This window comes from Neovison vison, chromosome 12, assembly GCF_020171115.1.
Source record: "Neovison vison isolate M4711 chromosome 12, ASM_NN_V1, whole genome shotgun sequence".
NCBI lineage: Eukaryota > Metazoa > Chordata > Mammalia > Carnivora > Mustelidae > Neogale > Neogale vison.
Genome location: NC_058102.1, coordinates 133,904,678 through 133,930,432, shown reverse-complemented (window position 1 = coordinate 133,930,432; position 25,755 = coordinate 133,904,678). Strand labels below are relative to the sequence as shown.

The 25,755-nt window shown below is 36.3% G+C and overlaps 1 protein-coding gene across 3 annotated transcripts in view; it reads right to left on the bottom strand.

Moving 5' to 3' along the window:
• LOC122892541 (ankyrin repeat domain-containing protein 26-like) overlaps positions 1-25,755 on the bottom strand; it is a 149,098-nt gene that overhangs the window by 44,142 nt on the left and 79,201 nt on the right. For all 3 annotated transcript variants that reach the window (XM_044229183.1, XM_044229184.1, XM_044229185.1), the window contains 7 exons: positions 21,189-21,402; positions 19,334-19,517; positions 18,461-18,595; positions 15,759-16,715; positions 14,024-14,176; positions 2,728-2,798; positions 2,111-2,204 (listed from right to left, as the gene is read on the bottom strand). In XM_044229183.1, coding sequence (XP_044085118.1) covers positions 2,111-2,204; positions 2,728-2,798; positions 14,024-14,176; positions 15,759-16,715; positions 18,461-18,595; positions 19,334-19,517; positions 21,189-21,402 — 1,808 coding nt within the window. The remainder of the gene's footprint in view (positions 1-2,110; positions 2,205-2,727; positions 2,799-14,023; positions 14,177-15,758; positions 16,716-18,460; positions 18,596-19,333; positions 19,518-21,188; positions 21,403-25,755) is intronic.

Genomic DNA, 25,755 nt, shown 5'->3' with positions numbered 1-25,755 from the left:
AATAGACACAGAGTGCACGAATGGGGTGAGGAGAGGGAGGGGGAGAAGCAGACTTCCAGCTGAGGAGGGAGCCCAATGCAGGGCTCAATCCCAGAACCCCGAGATCATGGTCTGAGCTGAAAGCAGGCGCTGAACTGACTGAGCTACTCAAGTGCCCCTAGATAGCTAATCTTGTACATTTTATGTTGATTCTTTTTGGTATTACTAAGTTTACTGTTACTTTATCATTTCATGAGGCACCCTTACCCTTAGGTTGCTGACCATTATACTTTGTCTTGCTTTTCTTTTAGGATGCAAAGGTTCTGCACAAGGTTGATTATAAATTGTTTGCCTCTGTTTTCTTTTGAATAATTGCCTATTCCATAGAGACTTGATCTTATGGAAGTCTCTGAAGTTCTTTTCAGACACATATTTGACTATATTGTTTGGAAGCTTAAGTCAGCCTAGAACTACCTCTTCTTCCCAATTCAGATTCTTCACATCAAAACTGTGTCTATTAAATATCTTAACCCAGGTAGTCTCTGGCCTGGGGATTCATGAGATAAGAACCTTCTAGGAAGTTAGGACTACGGACTGAAAGCTAAGTTTTTGCTTCACAGGGTAGACCTTAAAGTGGCTAATAATTTTATGTCAGAACCATAATTCATTTCCATTGGAATCTACAGACTATCTACCAATATTCTTACAAACTTTACAGTATTTGTTACCTTCCTTGATAGATTTCTGCATGACACTATAGGGGGGACAACTCCTGGCATTCTCATTCACAGAAGACCACTTACCTACATATTGTCACCTTACTTGCTCAATAAAAAGTACAGTAAAAAATGTGACTAATTTATATGAAATCTAGAAAAAAATAATTTTCAATGTTTTTTTGGTCACAAAATGGAGCAGTCAACAGAATGGGCTAGTTTCCTTGAGAGGTATAGCTGCAGAATAAAAATTTGCAAGTATGCAGCTTTTGTGACTAAAAGAAACTCATGGTACTTGCATCTACCTCATTGTTCCAACTTAAGAGTCACAATGCAGGGGCACCTGGGTGGCTCAGTGGGTTAAAGCCTCTGACTTCGGCTCAGGTCATGATCTCAGGATCCTGGGATCAGTCCCCACATCAGGCTCTCTGCTCAGCACAAAGCCTGCTTCCTCCTCTCTCTCTCTGCCTGCCTCTCTGCCTACTTGTGATCTGTCAAATAAATAAATAAATAAAATCTTTAAAAAAAAAAAAAGAGTCACAATGCAGTCTTCTCAGCTTAAATCATTGGTAGCTTCTCCTACAAAGGAGAGTATAAATGGTGTGATAATCCGGTTCTGCTTGATATTAGCTATACAGTTTTCACTATGTATCAGTAAATTGGAATCCTGGATTGTATATTAATCTTTCCTGAGATTGGATTGTTAAATCTCTGAAAGGCTGATTAACTCAAGTGAATGAAAAAAAATTAGTTCCTGAACTTACAAGGAATGCTACGAGCATGATGTTACTATGTAAGGCCCTGACTGAGTAGTCATTTCTACTTTTTCACTGGAATCTCTTTTTCTTTTCAAAATCAACAAAAAGAAAAATATATTCCTTTAAGAAAAATGTTTGCATAATGACCTCTAGTCATTCTTGATGAAGACAATAATTCAAAAATTTATAATTACAAATCATAACCATTACTAAAGTATCCATTGTCAAATATCATTGAAAGGTTTAGATTACAAGAGAAAGTCAGAATTCAAGATCAAATTATTACTCAAAGTTTGCTAGTTTTTAAACATATGAAAATTATTAGTAGGGATTCAGACATTTGTATACAAAAATTCATGGCAACATTACTAACAATAGCCAAAACGTGGCAAAACCCAATGTCCACTGACAAGTAAATAAAATATTTCTTTTCTTAGACTATCACAACATTTTTTATTATACTCTTAGTATAAAAATTATTAATTTATGAATTAATACAACTTCACCTATAAAGAGGAATTATACTAGTAACAAGTACAAACAATATGAATAAACATTTTTATCAGTGAGAATTTTCATATTACACAAAATATTCTTATATACTACTAATACAGAAAAAAAATTCCTTTTCCATAGGACAGAAATTAAGAGACTTACTGAACATGTACTTAACGTGTTTTCCTGAAGCTGTTCAATTTTTCCCACTTGCTTTTTGATGGTATCTTTTAACTCGGCATTTTCAACTTCAAGCCTAAAATGTATATTTTAAAATTATTCTCACACACACATAAATTTTTAAAGTACTATATAATTTCTTTCTTTTAAAGATTCTATTCATTTAAGAGAGATAGAGAGCATGAGAAGGAGAGGGTCAGAGCAGATTCCCCAGGGAACAGGGAGCCTGACTTGGAATGTGATCTGGGACTCCAAGATCATGACCTGAGCCCAAGACAGCTGCCCAACCAACTGAGCCACCCAAGCGTCCCAGCACCGTATAATTTCTAAACAAACATCTGAAGGCCCTACATAAATTCTTAAAAATTTTAAAAGTAGATTTGGCAATTGTGTCATTTTTATGGTTGTGCTTTGAAGTTAATATGTAAAATTTAAAGATAATTTGCAAAAATTATGCATTTCAAAATAGCACAAAGCTGAAATTTTTATCCAGGTTAACACTGATGCATTTATTATCATAAATGATACATTTCTCATACTACACCGCTGATCTGCTTTATAAATACTCAAGTTATTTTCTGTGCTGCTTTAAATTGTACTTTTGCACGTGATCTTTCAATGTCTCAATACGCGTTACAGCCTCTGCATGTCGTTCTTGAGCCTCTTGCAACTAAAAAAAAAAAAAAAGAAATACTTTTAAGTACTGGCAATCTAGTAAGAAACCACCATCAGGTGTTTTTGTAAATAAAATATTACTGGACACAGCCACACTCTCCTCTACATACTGATTTATGGGTACAGCAAAGCTGAGCTGCTGCAACAGAGACCTATGGCCTACAAAGCCTAAAATATTTACAGGGAGTCTGCTTCTATCTTTCTCTCTGTCTCTCTCCCTCTATCCCTCCCCACTGCTCATTCTCTCTTTCTCTCTCTCCCGAGTGCGCAAATAAATAAATAAAATCTTAAAATACATACAGTCCCCCTACAGAATAGTTTACTGACTTCTCTAGTACTAAAATGTAACATTTTTAATGATTTAAATTATATTTTATCAGATAAACCTACAAATTTATATATTGGTTAAAAGGGGAAAGATAGGAAATAAGCTTATAGTAGACATTTCTATTTTTTTATTCCAAGCACCACATCAACTATAATTTTAAATATTCACATATGTGAATGACCATGGATATTCCAGTGATTATAAAAGTTAACATGATGCTTTCAGTGACAACCAGATATTTCATGGAATAGAATGAGAAGCAACATCTTCATAGGAACCAGAACGTCTGGGATCTGAATTCCCGACTCCACTGTGTGACCTGGAAAAAATTACTTAAAATTTCTGTGTGTCAGTTTCTTCTTCTGTTAAAAAAAAAAGATAATAATAGTATCTACCATACTGGGATGTTGGGAAGATTAAATTAGAAAATATACATGAACTATTTAGAAGGGTATATGATATACAACAAATTCTAAGTGTCTGCAATTAGCATTATTATTATTGCTGTATGCTATGTTCTTTTTTTAAAGATTTTATTTATTTATTTGACAGAGAGAGAGATCATAAGTAGGCAGAGAGTCAGGCAGAGAGGGAGAGAGAAGCAGGCTCCTCGCTGAGCAAAGAGCTCGATGTGGGGCTTGATCCCAGGACACTGAGATCATGACCTGAGCTGAAGGCAGCGGCTTAATCCACTGAGCTACCCAGGCACCCCTGTATGCTATGTTCTAATAACATTTGATATTTTAGGCAGATGGCAGGGCAGTGAAAGTGGTCTCTTATACAAGTTATACCAAAATTATTCTTCATAACACCAGAAGTGACAGCAAATGGGGACCATGAGACCCACAGTATATCCTCAGTACTTCAAAAAGCTTTTACCAATTCCCCTAGCCAAGAGTACTTTCTTCCACTTGTAATACTTTTAAGTTTCTTCCACTCTATACTATTCTATGGACAATGCTCATGGACTACAGTGCAAATAGTACCTCTTAGGCTGAGTAATAAATAATTTACATGACCATCAGAGGCAAGGTAAAGCCAACTGACATGGAATTAATGGACACTAAATCAATGTTCCCAAATCATTTCATGTTTATATTGTTTATCTTAGTAACTGTTTATGTTACACTGCTTTGGCAAGTACTCTGATGAATACATTAAGGCTATGTGGTATGGCATATAAGAAAAGCTGTCCCCAGAGGTGCTTGGCTGGCTCATTTGAAAGAGCATGCAACTCTTGACCTCGGGGTCTTGAGTTCAAGCCCCACAAGGGATGTAGAAATTATATAAACAAACAAACAAACTTTAAAAAAGAAAAGCTGTCTCCAGAGCTTCATAGTTGATAAACTTCTATAAATTTGTAAACCTGTTCTGGCTGCAAAATGCTGAAAGACAAATTTAGACTATTTTTCCCTAGTGAGTGGGGGAAGAAACAAGCATTTGACTGAATACTTCTCTATCAGATTAAATGCTTTCACAATTTTACATTCAATTGCTTAAAATACATTTAGAATAAAAGTTTGTGAGGTCAATATTTTCAATCAGAAGTTACTGATATGGTATAAGGTACTTAATTTTATCCTAAAAACTGTTAAGTTAAAATATTCTCAATTTACACAAGGATAGGTACCACACATATCTCATATTTTCCCCCTTAGATAAATGTGTACATAGAAAGACAAAATTATCTCTCATTTAAAAAAATGAAAACAATGTAAAATAAAGGACTAAACTGTTCTGCACAGACTAGATGACAAGTGTGAAGGGAGTAAGGTCAGTGGGAATCAGAACAGTCGGAAAGAGCTTCATGACGAATGAGAGACAATGACTCAGGTCTGTATAGTGTAGGATTAGGCAAGAGGAAGGGCAACTAAAAGGACAGAAAGGAGAGCATGAGTAAAAGGCTGAGAGAGGTGAGGATGCAAACATTTAGTCCATTAGAAAAATCTGCTGTTACCTACCAGTAGAGAATAAATCTCTCTCATCAGTAACATATGTATGGGACAAATATTTTCTGTCTAGTTGCAGTATGTTTTAGTACTTCCTTTACTCTATATTTAGAAAAACAGTCTTACTTTTAATGCAGTAAGAGTTTAGCCTCAAAATGGCAGAGGAGTAGGAAAACTAAATTTCATCTGGTTCCAGGAATTCAGCTAGATAGTTATCAAACCATTTTGAACACCTCTAAACTCAATAGAAGATCAAAGAGAAGCAGCAATTCTATGAACACAAAAGTGACCACTTTCTGGAAGGGATGACATGTGGAGAAGTGAATCCGAGGCTATATTTGGGAAGATGGACCACAGTGGGAGTGAGCCCCCATCAGCTGACTAACAGCAAGTGATAGAACACCAGAGTGGGAAATCAGAACTTTTAGAAGTCTGCTCCATGGAAGGAAGTGGCTTCAGTGGCCTGGGGGGCAGGGGGGTGTGGAATCCTCGAAGGAACAGTGTGGTCTCAGGACCTTCTGGATCACAGAAAGACCCGGGGTGCCTGAGTGTGGCAGAGCTCGCAGGTATTGGAGCAGGGCAGCCAGCTGCAAAGACAGATCCGAGGAGTGGGCTCTCAGCTCGGGGTTGCCATGAATCATAATTCAAGGCACAGTTGGGCACTACTCTTTTTTTTTTTTTAAACGTTTTATTATAGTTTTTTACTTTTTTTTTCCAATTTATTTATTTTCAGAAAAACAGTATTCATTATTTTTTCACCACACCCATGGGCACTACTCTTCAAACAGGAACCCAACAAGCAGCAGATCTGAGGAGACTCCCCCCACTACTCTGCCTCCACCAGGAGGAGAAGTGCAGCAGTGCACTGCAGGAATCTACTGGGTTTGAAGACTCCAAATGGGGCCATGCACCAGAGATAAAAACTCAGTCACAGGCTAGGTGAGCTTGGAGACCAGAGAGACAGGAGTGATTGACTGCTTTTCTCTGAGGGCACAATGAGGAATGGGGACCCAAGTTCTTGGCTCCTCTGTCTAGAAATTGGGAAGCTGCCATCTTCATTCTCCTCCTCCAAAGCTATACAGAAAGCTTTCAGGGAACAAAAGCTACCAAGACCAAACCCAAGGAGATGACAGCCTGGCCCCTGACAAGGGCAGTGCAATTCTGCCTCAGGCAAAGACATTGGAGAATCACTGCAACAGGCCCCGCCCCCAGATGATCAGCAAGAACATCCATCCAAGGCCAAGATTACCGATCAACGAGAACTGCAATACTCCAGCATTAGGAGAATACATACAGCATATAGAACTCATGGCTTTTTTCCCCATGATTCTCAACTCTTTCAAAGTTAAATTTTTTTTATCATCTTTATTTTTTCTTTTTCTTTCTTTTTTTTTTGAATTCTTCCGCTTTCTTATTTCAACCAACATCTTATCTTAACAAGATCTTTTTAAAATCTTTTAATTTCATTTTTATAGTCATATTCTATCCCTTATGTTTTTCTTTCATTAAAATTTTGGGATACAGTTTCTTTTAACAGACTAAAATATACCCTAAATCTAGTGGATCACACTCCTTGTTTTTTTTAATTTCTTTTCTTTCTTTTTTCAAGCAACTTCTTACCATTTCCTTTTTTTTTTTTTAATTTTCCCAATTTATTTATTTTCAGAAAAACAGTATTCATTATTTTTTCACCACACCCAGTGCTCCATGCAGGCTGTGCCCTCTATAATACCCACCACCTGGTACCCCAACCTCCCACCCCCCCGCCACTTCAAACCCCTCAGACTGTTTTTCAGAGTCCATAGTCTCTCATGGTTCACCTCCCCTTCCAATTTACCCAAATTCCCTACTCCTCTCTAATGCCCCTTGTCCTACATGCTATTGGTTATGCTCCACAAATGAGTGAAACCATATGATAATTGATTACCATTTCCTTTTAAAAAATCTTTTAAAATTTTCATCCTTATACTCATGTTCCACGCATTCATCATATTTACCCTTATTTTTGTGTATATATATAACTTGTTCTTTCTTTAAAATTTTGGGAGGCAGTTTCTTCTAACAGACCAAACTACACCCAAAATCAAGTGTGAGGCTCTGTTCTATTCACCAGTCTGATATAGTCCCCCTCTTTTCCCGCCCAGTTTTGGGTATCTTCTGATTTGTTTAGCATACATTTTCTGGGGTCATTGTTACCCTTTTAGCATTTTGTTCTCTCACTTATCTATTCTTCTCTGGCACAAAATAACGTGGAAGAAAAACTCACCTAAAAAAAAAAAAAAAAAAAAGAAAAAGAGGCAATACCGACTGCCAGAGACCTAATCAATAGGACATTAGTAAGGTGTAGGAACTAGAGTTCAGAATAACGATTACAAAGATACTAGCTGGGCTTGAAAAAAGCATAGAAGATACCAGAGAATCCCCTTTGGAAAAATAAAAGAACTAAACTCTATCCAACTTGAAATCAAAAAAGGTATTAATGAGGTACAATAAAAAATGGAGGCTCTGACTGCTAGGATAAATGAGGCAGAAGAGAGAATTAATGATATAGAAGACCAAATGATGGAAAACAAAAAACCTGAAAAAAAAAAAAAAGATAAACAACTACGGGATCACAAGGGGAGAATTTGAGAGATAAGTGATACCATAAGACGAAACAATATTAGAATAATTGGGATCCTTGAAGAAAAAGGGGAGAGGCAGACGTATATCGGAGCAAATTATAGCAGAGAACATCCCTAATGTGGGGAAGAAAACAGGCATCAATATCCAGGAGGCACAGAGAAACTGCATCAAAATCAATAAAAACAGGTCAATACCCTGTCATCTAATAGTAAATTTACAAGTCTCAGAGGCAAAGAGAAAATCCTGAAAGTGGCTTAGGACAAGAGGTCTATAATCTACAATGAATAGAAATATTCTAATAGAAATATTAGGTTTGCAGGACCACTATCCACAGAGACCTGGCAGGCCAGAAAGGACTGGCATGATATATTCAGAGCATTAACTGAGAAAAATATGCAGTCAAGAATACTATATCCAGCTAAGCTGTCATTGAAGGTTAAGAGAGATAAAAAGCTCCCAGGACAAACAAAAACTAAAAGAATTTGCAAACACCAAACCAGCCCTATAGGAAATATTGGAAGGGGGTCCTCTAAGCAAAGAGAGAGTCTAAAAGTAACAGACCAGAAAGGAATACAGACAATATACAGTAATAGTCACCTTACAGGCAAAACAATGGCAATAAATTCATATCTTTCAATAGTTATGCTTAAGGCAAATGGGCTACATTCCCCAATCAAAAGACATAGGGTATCAGAATGGATAAAAAAACAAGACCCATCAATATGCTATCTGCAAGAAACTCATTTTAGACCCAACACACCTCCATATTTAAAGCGAGGGGGTGGAAATCAATTTACCATGCTAACGGACATCAAAGGAAAGCTGGGGTGGCAATCCCTATATCAGACAAATTAGATTTTAAGCCAAAGAGTATAATAAGAGATGTGGAAGGACACTATATCACACTTAAAGTGTCTGTAGATCTAGCAATTGTAAATATTTATACCCCTAAATGGGAGCAGCCAACTATATAAACCAATTTATAACAACAGCAAAGAAACACATCAACAATACAATAATAGCAAGAGAATTTAACCCCCCCCCCATGAAATAGATCATCTAAGCAAAAGATCAACAAGGAAATAAAAGGCTTTAAATGACACTTTGGGCCAGATGGACATCACAGATATATTCAGAACATTCCATCCCAAAGCAACAGAATACACATTCTTCTCTAATGCACATGGAACATTATCCAGAATAGATCAAATCCTGGGTCATAAATCAGGTCTCAACCAGTATCAAAAGATTGGGGTCATTCCCTGCATATTTTCAGACCACAATGCTTTGAAGCTAGAACTCAATCACAAGAGGAAATTTGGAAAGAAACCAAATACATGGAGACTAAAGAACATCCTTCTAAAGAATGAATGGGTCAACCAGGAAATTAAAGAAGAATTGAAAAAAGTCATGGAAACAAATGATAATGAAAACACAACGGTTCAAAATCTTTGGGATGCAGCAAAGGCAGTCCTGAAGAGGGAAGTATAGAGCAATACAAGCATTTCTCAAGAAACAAGAAAAGTCTCAAGTACACAACCCTACCTTCCACCTAAAGGACCTGGAGAAAGAGCAGCAAAGAAAGCCTAAATCCATCAGGAAAAGAGAATTAATAAAGATGAAAACAGAAATCAATGAAATAGAAACCAAAAGAACAACACCAACTGATCAATTAAACTAGGAGCTGGTTCTTCGAAAGAATTAATAAGATTGATAAACCCCTGGCCAGACTTTGATAATAGAATAAAGGACCCAAATTAATAAAATCATGAATGAAAGAAGAGAGATCACAATCAACACCAAGGAAGCACAATTATAAGAATATATTATGAGAAACTATAAGCCAGCAAATTAGACTATCTGCAAGAAATGGGTCATTCCTAGAGACATATAAATTACCAAAACTAAACCAGGAAGAAATAGAAAACCTGAACACACCCATAACCAGAAAGGAAATTAAAGCAGTAATCAAAAATCTCCCAAAAAACAAAACTCCAGGGCTGGATGGCTTTCCTGGGGAGTTCTACGAAACATTTAAAAAATTAATAACTATTCTCCTAAAACTGTTCCAAGAAACAGAAATGAAAGGAAAACTTCCAAACCCATTTTCTGAGGTCAGCATTACCTTGATCCCAAAACAAGACAAAGACAAAAAGGAGAATTAGAGACCAATATCCCTGATGAACACAGACGCAAAAACTCTCACCAAAATACTAGCCAATAGGATCCAACAGTACATTAAAAGGATTATTCACCATGACCAAGTGGGATTTATTCCTGGCCTGCAAGGTGGTTCGACATCTGCAAATCAATCAGTGTGATACAATACATTAATAAAAGAAAGGACAAGAACAATACGATACTCTGAATAGATGCAAAAAAAAAAAAAACATTTGACAAAGTACAGCATCCTTTCTTGATCAAAACTCTTCACAGTGTAAGGATCGAGGGTATATAACTCAATGTCATAAAAACTATCTATGAAAAACCCACAGCAAATATCATTCTCTTTTTATTTTTTATTTTTATTTTTTTTTTGCCAATATCATTCTCAATGGGGAAAACTGAGAGCTTTTCCCATAAGGTCAGGAACACAGCAGGGATGGCTACTCTCACCAATGCTATTCAACATAGTACTAGAAGTCCCAGCCTCAGAAATCAGACAACAAAAAGAAATAAAAAGCACCTGAATCGGCAAAGAAGAAGTCAAACTCTCACTCTATGAAGATGATATGATACTTTATGTTGAAAACCTAAAAGACTCCACTCCAAAACTGCTAGAACGCCTACAGGAATTCAGTGAAGTGACAGGATATAAAATCAAGGCACAGAAATCAGTTGCATTTCTATACACCAAAAACAAGATAGAAGAAAGGAGTCAATTCCACTTACAATTGCACCAAAAAACCATAAGATACCTAGGAATAAACCTAACCAAGGAGGCAAAGCAGCTATATTCAGAAACCTATAGAATACTCATGAAGGAAATTAAAAGAAAACACAAAGAAATGGAAAAACGTTACATGGTCATGGATTGGAAGAACAAATACTGTTAAAATGTCGATGCTACCCAGAGTAGTCTACACATTTAATGCAATTCCTATCAAATACCATCAAGGTTTTCAAAGAGCTGGAACAAATAATCCTAAAATTTGTATGGAATCAGAAAAGACACCAAATAGCCAAAGGAATGCTGAAAAAGAACAACAAAACTGGAGGCATCACAATTCCAGACTTCAAGCTCTATGACAAAGCTGTCATCATCAAGACAGTATAGTACTATAACAAAAATAGACACATAGATCAATGACACAGAATAGAGAGCCCAGAAATTGACCCTCAAGTCTATGGTCAACTAATCTTCAACAAAGCAGGAAAGAATATCCAATGGAAAAAAGTCTCTTCAACAAACAGTGTTGGGAAAATTGGACCGCGACAAGCAGAAGAATGAAACTAGACCATCTTCTTATACCACACACAAAAATAGACTCCAAATGGATTAAAGACCTCAATGTGAGACAGGAATCCATCAAAATCCTTGAGGAGAACACAGGCAGAAACCTCTTCAACCTCAGTCGCAACAACTTCTTCCTAGAAACATCCCCAAAAGCAAGGGGAGCAAGGGCAAAAATGAACTATTGGGACTTCATCAAGAGCAAAAGCTTTTGCACAGCAAAGGAAGCAGTCAACACAACCAAAAGACAACTGACAGAATGGGAGAAGATATTTGCAAATGACATATCAGATAAAGGGGTAGTATCCAAAGTCTATACTCAACACCCAAAGAATAATCCAATCAAGAAATGGGCAGAAGACATGAACAGACATTTCTGCAGAGAAGACATCCAAATGGCCAACAGACAGATGAAAAAGTGCTCAACATCACTTGGCATCAAGGAAATACAAATCAAAACTACACTGAGATACCATCTCACACTGGTCAGAATGGCTAACAAAAACAAGTCAGGAAACATCAGGTGTTGGCAAGGATGCGAAGAAAGGGGAACCCTCCTACACTGTTGGTGGGAATGCAAGCTGGTCAGCCACTCTGGAAAACAGCATGGAGGTCCCTCAAAAAGTTGAAAATAGAGCTACCTTACAACCCAACAATTGCACTACTGGGTATTTACCCTGAAGATACAAATGTAGTGATCAGAAGGGGTACATGCACCTGAATGTTTATAGCAGCAATGTCCACAATAGCCAAATGATGGAAAGAACCTAGATGTCCGTCAACAGATGAATGGATAAAGAAGATGTGGTACATATACACAATGGAATACTATGCAGCCATCAAAAGGAATAAATTCTTGCTATTTATAATGATGTGGATGGAACTAAAGAGAGGGTATTATGCTGAGTGAAATAAGTCAATCAGACTTATTTAATAAGTCAATAATAAAGACAATTATGATATGAGCTCTCTGATATGAGGAATTTGAGAGGCAATGTGGGGGGTTTAGGGAGTTGGGAAGGAAAAAATGAAACAAGATGGGACCAGGGAGGGAGACAAACTTTTAATCTCAGGAAACAAACTGAGGGAAGGGAGATGCAAGGGATGGGGTGGCCGGGTGATGAACACTGGGGAGGGTATATGCTATGCTGAGTGCTGTGAATTGTGTAAGACTGATGAATCACAGACCTGTACCCCTGAAACAAATAATATATTATATGTTAATTTAAAAAAAAAAAGACTGAGAGATGGTGAAATCAACCCAATTAAATGAGAGGATAAAATGTGATGGCAGGGGAAAAAAAATGTGATGGCAGGGAAATAAAACCAGATGTCCCAACAATAACTAAATGAACATTCACAGCAGCATTATTAATGGCCAAAAAGTGGAAACAACCCAAAGGTGCATCAAATGATGAATGAACAAGGGTTTTAGCCCCCAGTGGAATACTGTTTGATAATAAGGAATGAAGCACTGATATATGCTATGACACAGATGAACCCCAAAAATATTAAGCGAAGGAAGCCATCACAAAGGACCACACACGGGACGCCTGGGTGGCTCAGTTGGTTAAGCAGCTGCCTTCGGCTCAGATCATGATCCCAGCGTCCTGGGATCGAGTCCCACATCGGGCTCCTTGCTTGGCAGGGAGCCTGCTTCTCCCTCTGCCTCTGCCTGCCTCTCTGTCTGCCTGTGCTCGCTCTCTCTCCCTCTCTCTGACAAATAAATAAACAAAGGACCACACATTGTGTGATTCCCTATATATGAAATATTCAGAATGGGCAACTCTATAGAGGTGGGAAGTAGACTGGTGGTTGCCTGAGCGTGGGGGCAAGGACTAAGGCTCTCTGCTCGGCAGGGAGTCTTCTGCTTCCCTTCCTCTCTCTCTGCCTGCCTCTCTGCCTACTTGTGATCTCTGTCAAGTAAATAAATAATATCTTAAAAAATAAATGTTCTACTTGATGGCAGTAATAGTTGCACAACTCTATCAATATACTCAGAAACATTGAACTACACATATTAAATGGGTGAATTGTGTGGAATGTGCATTCTATCTCAATAAAGCTTTTAAAAAATCCAATGGCAACACCTAGATAATTTTCTTAATTCTCTCTTTTGGATGTATATAGTATACATGATCTAAATATTTCTGTACACTTATTATATATTGAAAAGGAAAAGAAAATGAAGGCAATGCCTAAGTTCAACTGATTTGTGAAATCACTTTTCTGTATAAGTTATCCTGAAATCAGTACAGATTCTGTATACATTCAAAAAAGTGAAGATGAGAAATAAGATAATTTTCTGAAACATTCCATTAAACATTATCTTTTGCTTTTACATGGCTTAGCTCATCATGGTAACAGAGATATCATTAAAAAACATTATTTAGGACACCTGGGTGGCTCAGTTGGTTAAGCATCCAACTCAGGATTTTAGCTCAGGTCATGATCTTATGGGTCATGGAGTCAAGCCAGTGTGGGGCTCTGTGCTGGGCAGAGGTCTGCTTGAAATTCTCTCCATCTCCTGCTGCCTCTCTACTCCCACCTCCACCATAAATAAATAAATAAATCTTTAAAGAAATTTTTTAGTAGGAAAAAAGTCCCAATTTCTGTGGGGAACGATGTGTAATTTTCAACTTTCCTAAGGGTAACTACTATAAGAAAAAAAAAATGTGTAACAAAAATAGCAGAATGAAAGTCAAAGTTTAAGAAGTAAGTACACTGTGAAGATACTAAAATTATACTAAATTAATTATAATGAAAATACAAAACGAAGTGGTCCATGGAAATAAGCATCCTAAAACACTTCATATTATTTAACCAACTACAGATTAACTTGATACGTGACACTTCATACATACCTGATTCCTAATCTGAGCCAGTTTCTTCTTTAAGTCCTGTACCTCATCTTCTAAATTCATACGACAACGTGATGTCACCTCCAGTGAAGCCTCTGACATAGATTGTTTTTTTAGGGTATCGGCCAGTTCTTCTTGAAGTTGTCTCACAGCTACCTAGTGAGACATTTCTGTTACTGGTTTTATAAAATCATCTTACTATTAAATTATGTTAACAATATATAACTTTGACCTATGCACTTGGAAAATTTCACTACAAACATCAATTCATCTCCTTTTCCTAACATGTACACATTATGGCTGTTTAATGAATTTGGCTAAAGACACAAAAAGATGTTATCCTGCCTAGTCAGTATTATGTTACTTAGATAATTAATTCAGCCCCACTATCCTTTCCTAGTGGGTAAATTTTCCCAAAGCTTCCCAATCGACTGAAGTCTCAAAAAGAAATGGGTATATAGGTGGGACTAGCATTGGTAAATTCTACAGTATGAAATGTTTTCCCTCTTTTTTATTAGAGGCTTCAATTAATGTCAGAGTTCCTCACATGTTCAATCCTCTGCTCAAATCCTTTTAATAGAGAACTATCTCAGAACGTAAGTAAAGTCATTCTAATGGCCTTCAAGACCCTGGATGACCTGGCTTTCACCTCTCTCCCTGACCTCCATTCCTGCTACACAAGGATCCTGCCACCCCTCATTAATCTGAAAATGGAGATCCAATGCCCAATTAATAAATTACAGAGACACAATTATCTTTGTGTTGGACAAACTTAGGCCCAAATGATAGTAACTGAGCTTTGAAATGAGCAAATTATTTGTAAAATTGCTTTAAAAATTATAAATAGCAGTGGGAAGATTAAATCAAATATAGTTTTGCTAAAGCTCACCACAGTTGTCCCAAATTATGATCTAATGAAGGTAAGTGCCTTCAAAGGATTAAAAGGTCATAAGGATACATGATTACAGACTAAAAATTCAAAATTATATAAATAAGAATAAAATTATGCCAACCTAAAATGTATAAAAAGCTACCATGTATAGCTTGCATAAATGTATAACTGTATAAAAGTATATATGTATATACAGATATACATATATTTATACTTATAAATACATACTTATACTTATGTATACTTATGTATACAAAGTACTGAGATACTGTACTTTTTATGCAGTTCATTTGGGAAATCTGGAGCTAACTGTCAAGTTAATCTGCTTAATTGAATCTCAATTTCAAAATATTCACTTTAGCATTTTGAGCATTTCCATTTATCCGTTCATCATGGTATTAACATGATGACAAGAATTAAAATTATTTTAGCAGTATAAGACTAAATTATTAATATCAGCCTACTATCTACTAGTAGTTACATAACAATTTGTAACTTAACTTCTTAAACTTTCATAGAAGACAGAACAATTTTATTCAAAGTAAAGCACCTCTGAAGTCTAATTTTTATTGGCTGGATACGAGTTATGCTGACTTATAGTCTATATATTTTTTATATTCAACTAGATTCAAAATTCAGCTATAATCATTTAGGTCATGATCTCGGGGTCATGAGGTGGAGCCCTCCTGGGCTTCTCTCTCCCTCTACCTCTGACCCACTCCCATTCATGTGTAGGTGCACTCTTTCTCTCTAAAATAGTAATTTTAACAACAATAACCCATAATCAAATATTACTTTGAATTTTCTCAGGAAGCTTGAAAAATATTTATCTTTCTGGATACTTACTTCTCTTTCTACTTTCTCCTTTTCATACACATACATTCTTTCTCTTAAAAGATTACGTTCATTGATTAACTCTTGCTTGCTTGCTTCTATTACAAGAGCTTGTTTTTGACTTTCAGCTTGAAGTTTTTTTATAATATCCTGAAACTGGTCTTGGATATTAATTACTACCTTTTCTTTACTGGAAGCTTTGTTGTGAGCATCATCTAGTTGCTGCTGAAGCAACATATTTTCACTTTGTAGTTGAGATAATCTCTCCTTTAAGGATTCCTGCTTCCCCATGTATTTACTCACTTTATCTTGTGCATTTTGATACGAGTGTTGAATTTCCTTTTTCTGACACTGTGTTTGACTTAGGTCTCTTTGTACACGTTCTAAAACCAAAGTCTTTTCTCTGAGAGCATCTCTTGTGCGATGGAGCTCAGTTTCCAGAGTATTAAATTTACTTTCAGCTTCAGAAAGGTTCTGAGAAAGAAGCTCATTATCTTCTTTTAGTTTAGACACATCAAAATTCAATTTGTCCTGTACGCGAAACCATTCGCCTTTTGCTCTCTGGAAAGCAAGTTCTAGGTCTCTTTTTGATGTCTGACTTTGGTCATAATCCTGTATAGCGGCAGCTAATCTAGCACGGTATGATTCAACTTTTTCGTCCAGTCTTTCTTTGTTTTGCTTTTCATTCTCCAGTTTAGACTTTAGCATTGTGTTCTCAATGCTCAGAGCATTAATCTGTCCACTGTGTTGGAGTTCTGTTTTTGTTAATCTTTCTTCATTCAGTTTTATGGTCTTCTGAAGACTGACATGCTTTTCTTTTAAAATTTCAATGTCTTCACAGTATTTCCTTTCCTTCTCCTGGCTCTGGTTATTTATTGTGTCTATTTCCAGTCTTAGCATAGCGATTTGATCCTCCAAAATGTATTTGTTATGCAACAAATATGTTTCATTTTCACGACTATTAGAAATCTAAGTAAAACAAAGGAGACTTTTAGTTGGAACACAATAAAATGAAATTATGATGATTTTTCTCTGAAATTAAAGAATAAACTACTCTTATACAATGACTAGGTTGCAGTACGTAGATATTAAACTGGAAAAAAGTAAAGTTGGGTCCACACCTCAAACTTTATACAAGCATAAATTCCCAAAGCTTCAAAAATTTAATTGAAGACAATGAACGCATGAAAGGGAAAAAGAAAGCAGAACAAAATTTTTAAGACTCTCAGAATTGAAAAGGTCTTTCTCCGATTTATAACAAACCCAGAAAGCCTGAAATAAAAGATTAATAAATCTGACTATACTAAGAATCAAGTTTACAGTCTGACATCTAACACAGGTATGCCACAGTAGAATCCTTAGCTCTGCATATACTTGGACAGATTAAATTTCCTAAAATTCTTTTTCCTCACAATAGTCCATAGAAATTCTACTTTTCTAACATTTCTATAGTCAGTTTTAAGAGTTAAATCTACTGATCACTGACAAATCTAGGCCCTGTACTATAAACACTTCTACATACATCAATGAACTCTTTTAGTTACCACAGTTCTAGAATGGAGAAGTTCAAAATATTAAGTGAGCTGCAGAACTTCCCGCAGGTCTTCTAACTCCACTATCAGTGCTCGTGCACCAAACCGGAGCTCTTCTCCAGTTAAATCATAACGACAAAGGAAGCCTCATATTTCATATAAAATATCAATGGTAAATAAGGTAAAATTGATACAGCTCTTAGAAAAATCATGAGATTATTTGCTGCTGCAATAAATTTTTTTCCTCATCATGATGTTTAAAATGGTAATAAATACAAAATAGGGAAAAACACTAAGCTATTTTATTAGGAATAAAATATTCATCAATAAATTATCATTAGCATATGATTATTTCAAAGGCACCTTATAATGAAATAGGATACTCCTTGGAGCAAATTGCTACTTTTCTCAAAAGTAAGAGACTAACATCCAAAATAAAGTCTCTGAACAGGCTATATACATTTCCTCCTGTTCATCAGCTATAGTATTAAGCTAAACTATTGAGAGAGAGGTGAGGAAATAACTGCAGAAACTGAAACATATGTTGTTAGTTGCAACAGTTTTGAGTTTATGGTTATGGAAAATAAAAAAAGCCTCTCCCTTTGGATGAAGACATTAAGAATGTCACTATTTGATTCTTGCAGACAAATGCATTTAAATAAGAATATTACTTTATCCACAGGACCCAAAATGCCACTGACCCCTATGACCCCCTAAATATACATATATATGTATATAGAGAGAGATATATATGCTTTAAAAATCCTCTATGCTTTCCATGATCTGCAGTGTTGGTTTTAAAAATATACATAAATAGGGACGCCTGGGTGGCTCAGTTGGTTAAGCGGCTGCCTTCGGCTCAGGTCATGATCCCAGCGTCCTGGGATCGAGTCCCACATCAGGCTCCTTGCTTGACAGGGAGCCTGCTTCTCCCTCTGCCTCTGCCAGCCATTCTGTCTGCCTGTGCTTGCTCTCGCTTCTCTATGACAAATAAATAAAATAAAATCTTTAAAAATATACATATATATGGATAAAATATATATATACAAAGACACAAATATATACATACACATACACGGAGAAAAAATACATACACGGAGAAAAAATAGTAATTTCAGAAAATAAAATATATATACATACAAAACTTACACACATGTACTTCAAAATAACTAAAGAAAATACCCCAGAACTCCTTTTGTTATCCATTTCTAACTCCTTTTGTTTGCAAAGGTGATTGTTCAGAATTCCATCTTGTAATATTCTGGCATCCTGTTCTCGACAAAGTTGTTTCTTAGTATCATTCCATTCTTCCACAACCTAAAGACAAATTTTCATTAGGATTTTGGTTGATACCATTAAAAAAAAAGGCAAAAGCTTAAGAGAACTTAAAAAAAATGTTCCAAAGAAGTAGCCTTTTTAAATAAAAGGACTTTTATCCTACACGAGTAACTCAAATTTTAACTTAAATGACAGCTACATTTGTCATAGAGTAAAAATACAGCTAGATGTAGTATGTGAAATAAAATTTCTTTACAAAACATTTAACTAGTTCAATCATAGTCTCAAGGTTATTTAGCCTCTATTTTAATATAAAAAATCCAAAACTGGGGTGCCTGGGTAGCTCAGTTGGTTAAGTGTCAAGTTGGTTAACTTGGTTTCAGCTCAGGTCATGATCTCAAGCTTTTAAGATCCAACCTGAGTCAGGCTCTGCACTCAGAGTCTGCTTGAGATTCTTATCCCTTCCTTTCCCTCCCCTTCTACACATTCCCATACTCATGCTCTCTCTCTAAAAATAAATAAAATCTTTTTAAAAAAAAGCCAACATGCATATTTATCTCAATTTACCCTCCATCCCTTCATTCAGAAAATATACATAGGGCTTATATGAGAAGCCAAGAATTCCAATAAATTAATTATTTTAGCTATAAATATCATAGTTCCTATTAGTATAAAACCAATTTTTTAATCTATTTTATAACTAAGTAATATACATTAAGTCAAAGGGATATTATAAATAATACTGATAGAAATATGCAACTTTTATCATAGACTTACCTGATTGAAATCATTTTTTACAGTCCTCAGTTCCATATCTAGTGTTCTAAGATTAAGTTCAAGTTCTTGTTTCATTTCAACTTCTTTATTATATTGCTCTTCTTTTCTTATTAGTTGCTCCTGAATCTTTTCATATAACATTTCAGCATTTCTTCTTCTTTCTTTTTCTTGTTTTAAAGTAAATCTGCAAATAAATGTGCTTATTTTAAAATTTGTTTTGTAAACAATAAAAAAAGCTCATGTTATGATCTGGTGCCACATATGCTGGTTTATTATCCAAATGAAATTTCTATGTTCTCAATTTTTTTCCTTTCTAGGGCTCATGTTTGTAATTTCTCACTTCAATCTCTTCCAAAAGATATATATATAGTTGAAAAGAAGCAATGAAAAAGCATTATGCTGCTTGGTACTAATATCTCTGGGAGACATCTCTGGGAGATATTGTAGGGAAAGGAATTTTTAAATTATTCAAGAAAGAATGGAAAATTATTGTTTTTTCCACATACTCATAATTACTCCTCCATTAGAAGAGATAATTTAGTTACTATTTAAAAAGAGAAGTCCCTGTTTATAAAAAAAGTTATAATTCACTACAAGTGAATTGCTACTTCACGAAACATTACAGGTACAGCAGTGTAAGACAGCATCTGCAGATGCATTTACATAACGTACACGGGCAGATTACTGTGATCCAGGACTAGGCTAGGGAGTCGAATATCTGTTGCCCTACGATTTTTATGTTTCTTCTTCTGCAATATTCTCAATTTACCTTGTTGATTATTATTCATTTCATTTTTTAAAAGATTTATCTATTTATTTGATAGAGAGAACACAAAAAGGTGGAGTAGCAGGCAGAGGAAGAGGGAAAAGCAGGCTCCCCGCTGAGCAAGAAGCCCAATGGGGGACTCAATCCCAGCACCCCGGAATAGTGACCTGAGTCAAAGGCAGACACTTAACCAACTAAGCCATCCAGGTGCCCCTGATCCGTTTTCTTTTTTTTAATTAACATGTAATGTATTATTTGCTTCCCCTATTATCCATTTAATAAACCATTTGAAAACCCCTTTTATAACAACACAGGATATATATTAAGTAAGTAATAAAGAGTAATATGTGTTTGCAGCATAGAGTTTTGAATTAATTTCATCAACATATAAGAGAGATGCTGAGAAAACTTAGCAGTAATCATTTTCTATTTCACCTTCTAATCACTGCATATGTTTAAAACTAGTTTTTAAAAATTTTTGTCTTGAGAAAAATGGCCATTTTATACTCTGTTGATGACCATAAAAATTAATATAAAATTCCCTGAGAACAATTTAAAAATAGGATCAAAGACCTTCTTTAAAAATTTTTATACTTTAAGTAAACAACACTACATTGAAGAATTTATTCCAAGTAACCAGAAATGTAGAAACAGATTTATATAAAAGACATTCCTTAAAGCATTAATTAAAGTATAGAAAATGGGGGGGGGATCCAAAATTCAATTTGGTAAATAATGAGGTTTCCACATGGTGGATTTCTATATGGTCATTAAAATTATGATGTGGAATATTCATTAAATTATTAAAAATATTCACTGTTAAGAACTTGCTGTATTATTACGAAGAATCGCATACTTCACAATACTAAAGATGTTTTCTTCCCTATAAAATATCAGAAGGTAAGTTAGCAATTTCAAAACTTCTATGCATCTGTAGATAAAAGTAAGTAATTCAAGGGGTGCCTGGCTGGCTCAACTGGTAGAACATGCGACTCTTGAGTTCAAGCCCCACATATATTGGGTGTGGAGCCTATTAAAAAAAAAAAAAGTAAATAGTTCAAGTATTTCCTTAAAACCAAGATATCATACCTCAAACTGCAGAGTTCTTGCTCCCATTCTACTTTTTGAAGCTCCAACTTCGATATCATTTCTTTTGTTTCTGATAGCTCCTTTTGTAGTCCATTAGCCTTATTTTCCATTTTTTTATTTTTTCTTTTAAGTTGTCCACAGTGATTTTTTTTAAGTTCTATTAATCTTTCATATGAAAGTACCATATCCTGGATTTTCAATAAACTGACAGAATCTGTATCAGAGAAAAAACAAAAGCAAATAAAATATATAGGGCACCTGGGTGGCTCAGCTGGTTAAGCATCTGACTCTTGGTTTCAGCTCAGGTCATAATCCCAGAGTTGTCAGATCGAGCCCTGCATCGGGCTCCACTCAGCATGGAGTCTGCTTCAGATTCTTTCCCCCCTCCCTCCCTCCCCCTCTGTTCTCTCCTACTCCCCAGTCATACTCTCTCTCTAATAAATTAAATATTTAAAAAAGAAAAAGAAATAAAATATATGAGTACTTCTTGCATATGAAGGACTGTATGCTTTCACATTCACTCATTCATACATTAAACAAATACATATTGAATGATTTCAATATAAAATATATTACTGAGATGCCTGGGTGTCTCAGTTGGTTAAGCATCTGCCTTCAGCTCAGGTCATATCTCAGGGTCCTGGGATCAAACACTACATTGGGCTCCCTACTCAGTGGAGAGTCTGCTTCTCCCCGTGCCTCTGCCCCTCCCCCAACTTATGCACTCAGTCTCTCAAATAAATAAATAAGTAAAATTAAAAATTTATCTTTCAGGGACGCCTGGGTGGCTCAGTTGGTTAAGCAGCTGCCTTCGGCTCAGGTCATGATCCCAGCGTCCTGGGATCGAGTCCCACATTGGGCTCCTTGCTCGGCAGGAGCTGAGCCTGCTTCTCCCTCTGCCTCTGCCTGCCACTCTGTCTGCCTGTGCTCACTCTCTCTCCCTCTCTCTGACAAATAAATAAAATCTTTTAAAAAAAATTTATCTTCCAAATAAATAAATAAACAAAAGATATTACACTAAGCTCTGCAGATCTCTGGCTTTTATTTAGCTTAAAGTCTAGTGAAGGAGAAAACAATTATAAATTCATATAGTTCATATAATAAAAGAGTTCTGTGATCCCATAACATAACTTGATCTATGGTAGGGAGGGAAGATTTCCCTGAGGAAGAGATAACTATTCTGAGAAATGAAGGAGTGGGAAGCATGTGAGCAAAGGAGGAAGGAGAGCATTAAAGACAGTCTACAGCATGTGCCAAAGTTCTATTGCAATCTGCTTCTGGCTAAGATGGAGTAACAGGTACTGATTTATCTTCCTACCTGAAAAAAGCCAAACAAAAAATAGGTAAAATACACTTTAAAATCATTTTCAAGAAAAAGGAATTCAGGCAATGAAGGACAACGATCCCTAAAAACACAGGAAGTTAGCCTAACACATACCTGAGCTCACTGCCATGGGACAATTTCCAGGCCATGACACAGGTGAAAAAACTGAGATAGATTCCACCAGACTCCCCGAGTTGAGGTGATGAAACTGAGTCTGGTGAAACTAAGACAGATGAGATCAGAAGTCAAAGCACTGGCAAGAGAAAGCAGAACAAAGAAAGAACCCTGGAGATCAGAAGAGTAATAACCAATGTATGCCCGTAAGGAAATCTCCTGTGACCAGGGGAAAGATCCATCCGGAAAGAGCAGAGGAAACCCTGCCTGGAGCTCATATGGCACCAGGGGCAGTATCTATCCCCATTAGCCATGCTGGAAAAACTCATAACCCGCAGCACAATGGATAGAGTAAGTAGGTTGTGCCTCAGCAGTGGGGAATTATGAGCTCTAGGCTGAACACTACTCTGGATTCACCTAACAATTCATAAGAGCAGGACAGGAAAGGATCGAACTGTTTGTCATTAACTGAGCTAGAACTCCAAAGAAAGCATAAAAAGGTAAGCAGAGGCATACAAGCTAATTTTTAAAAAACCAAATAGCACTTACAGAGATGTAAATTATGTCAGACATGAAAAACACACTGGACTGGAATAAACACAGCTCAAAATAAAAGACTGAGGTCTTTTATCCATTTTGAGTTGATCTTTGTGTACGGTGTAAGAGAATGGTCGAGTTTCATTCTTCTACATATAGCTGTCCAGTTTTCCCAGCACCATTTATTGAAGGGACTGTCTTTTTTCCACTGTATATTTTTTCCTGTTTTGTCGAAGATTAATTGACCATAGAGTTGAACTTTTGTAGCAACATGGATGGGACTGGAAGAGATTATGCTGAGTGAAATCAGTCAAGCAGAGAGAGTCAATTATCATATGGTTTCACTCATTTGTGGAGCATAACCAATAGCATGGAGGACAAGGGGCGTTAGAGAGGAGTAGGGAATTTGGGTAAATTGGAAGGGGAGGTGAACCATGAGAGACTATGGACTCTGAAAAACAGTCTGAGGGGTTTGAAGTGGCGGGGGGGGTGGGAGGTTGGGGTACCAGGTGGTGGGTATTATAGAGGGCACAGCTTGCATGGAGCACTGGGTGTGGTGAAAAAATAATGAATACTGTTTTCTGAAAATAAATAAATTGGGGAAAAAAATAATAATAAAAGACTGAAATTTGACATCAGAAAACTGTGAGAAAACCTCAAGTAGCTAATATACAATTCCCCAACGAGGCAGAGGAAAGGAACTAGAAAAAATATTTGAAGAAAAAATGATGGGGCACCTGAGTGGATTCGTCAGTAGGCATATGTCTTCAGCTCAGGTCATGATCTCATGATCTCAGGGTCCTAGGATCAAATCCAGTGTTGGATTCCCCGATTACAGGGGAGTCTGCCTATCCCTCTCCTTCTGCCTCTCCCCCCTGGCTCCTGCACTCACTCTCTCTCTCTCTCTCCTTCTCTCTCTCCAATAAATGAATAAAATCTTTAAAAAAAAGAAAAGTAAAATGGCCAAAACCTTTCTAAACTTAATGAAAACCATAAACCCAAAGATCCAGAAGGATCTGGCAAAGGAAGTAAACCTTTATAATTTTCTTAAACGACATATGATATGTTATAACATTACTAGATGGAGGACTATGATGCTTAAGTCATATACTTTAGGCTCTAATCACCACAATAGCAAAACTAAAGAGTTATAGCTAGTAAGCAAAATACAGACATACACATACACACATAAATAAACCTAAATCATAAAAATTTCTTGATTAATCCAAAAGAAATCAGAAAAAGAAGAGAATGGAATGAAGAGCAGAAAGGACAAATTGAAGTCAAACAACATGATGACAGATTCAAATCAACTACATCAATAATCACATTAAATGAAAATGGTCTAAAAGCCTCAATGAAAAGGTAGACTGTCAAAATGGATAAAAAAGCAAGACCCAGCTATCCGCCACCTATAAAAAATGCACTTTAATTGTAAAAACTACAATTGTGTTAAGAGGCCAGAAATATGACAGACCACACTAACACTTGGCAAAAGAAAGCTGAGCCTGAGCAGTTACATTAATATCACACAAAACAGATTTCAAAGCAAAAAACATCAGCGGCAATAAATAAGTTCATTTAATAATGATAAAAGGGTCAACTAAAGGAAGCATAATAAACCTAAATGTTTATGCATCTATTAATAGGTTCAAAATACATAAAGTAAAAATTGACAGAACTTCAGAGGAACAAGCAAATTCACAATTACAGTCTGAGATTTCAGTAGGCAGAAAATCAGCAAGGACATAGTAGACTTGAATGCCACTGTTCTTCTCAAGCATCCATGGAACATTTGCCAAAAAAGACTATATTCTGGGTCATAAAATAAACTATAATAAAAGGAGTAAGTCAAAAGAACTGAAGTCATAAGAGTGTGTTTGATGACCACAAAGAAATCAAATTAGAAATCAAGAATAAAAATATCTCTAGAGAATACTCAAATATTTGCAAACAAATTAACACACATCTAAATAAACCCTGGGTCAGGGAGCCTGGGTGGCTCAGTCAGTTATGTGTCTGTCTTCGGCTCAGGTCATGATCTCACGGTCCTGGGATCAAGCCCTGCATCGGGCTCCCTGCCTAGAGGGGAGTCTGCTTCCCCCCAGCTCATGCTCGCTCTCTTGCTCTCTCTCTCTAAAATAAATAAAATCTTTAAATAACCCCTGGGTCAAAGAGGTAAAGAAAAAAGAAATTAGAAAATATTCTGAACTGTGGGACGCCTGGGTGGCTCAGTTGGTTAAACAGCTGCCTTCGGCTCAGGTCATGATCCCAGGGTCCTGGGATCGAGTCCCACGTCGGGCTCCTTGCTCGGCAGGGAGCCTGCTTCTCCCTCTGCTTCTGCCTGCCTCTTTGTCTGCCTGGGCTCGCTCGCTCTCTCTCCCTCTGTCTCTGGCAAATAAATAAATAAAATCTTAAAAAAAAAAAAAAGAAAATATTCTGAACTGAATGGAAATGAACATGTAACACATTAGAATTTCTGGAATCCTGCAATAGCAGCACTCACATGAACATTTATAGCACTAAATGTATGTACTAAAAAGGAAGAAAAGTCTCAAACTGATGACCTTTGGCTCCACCTTAAGAAATTAG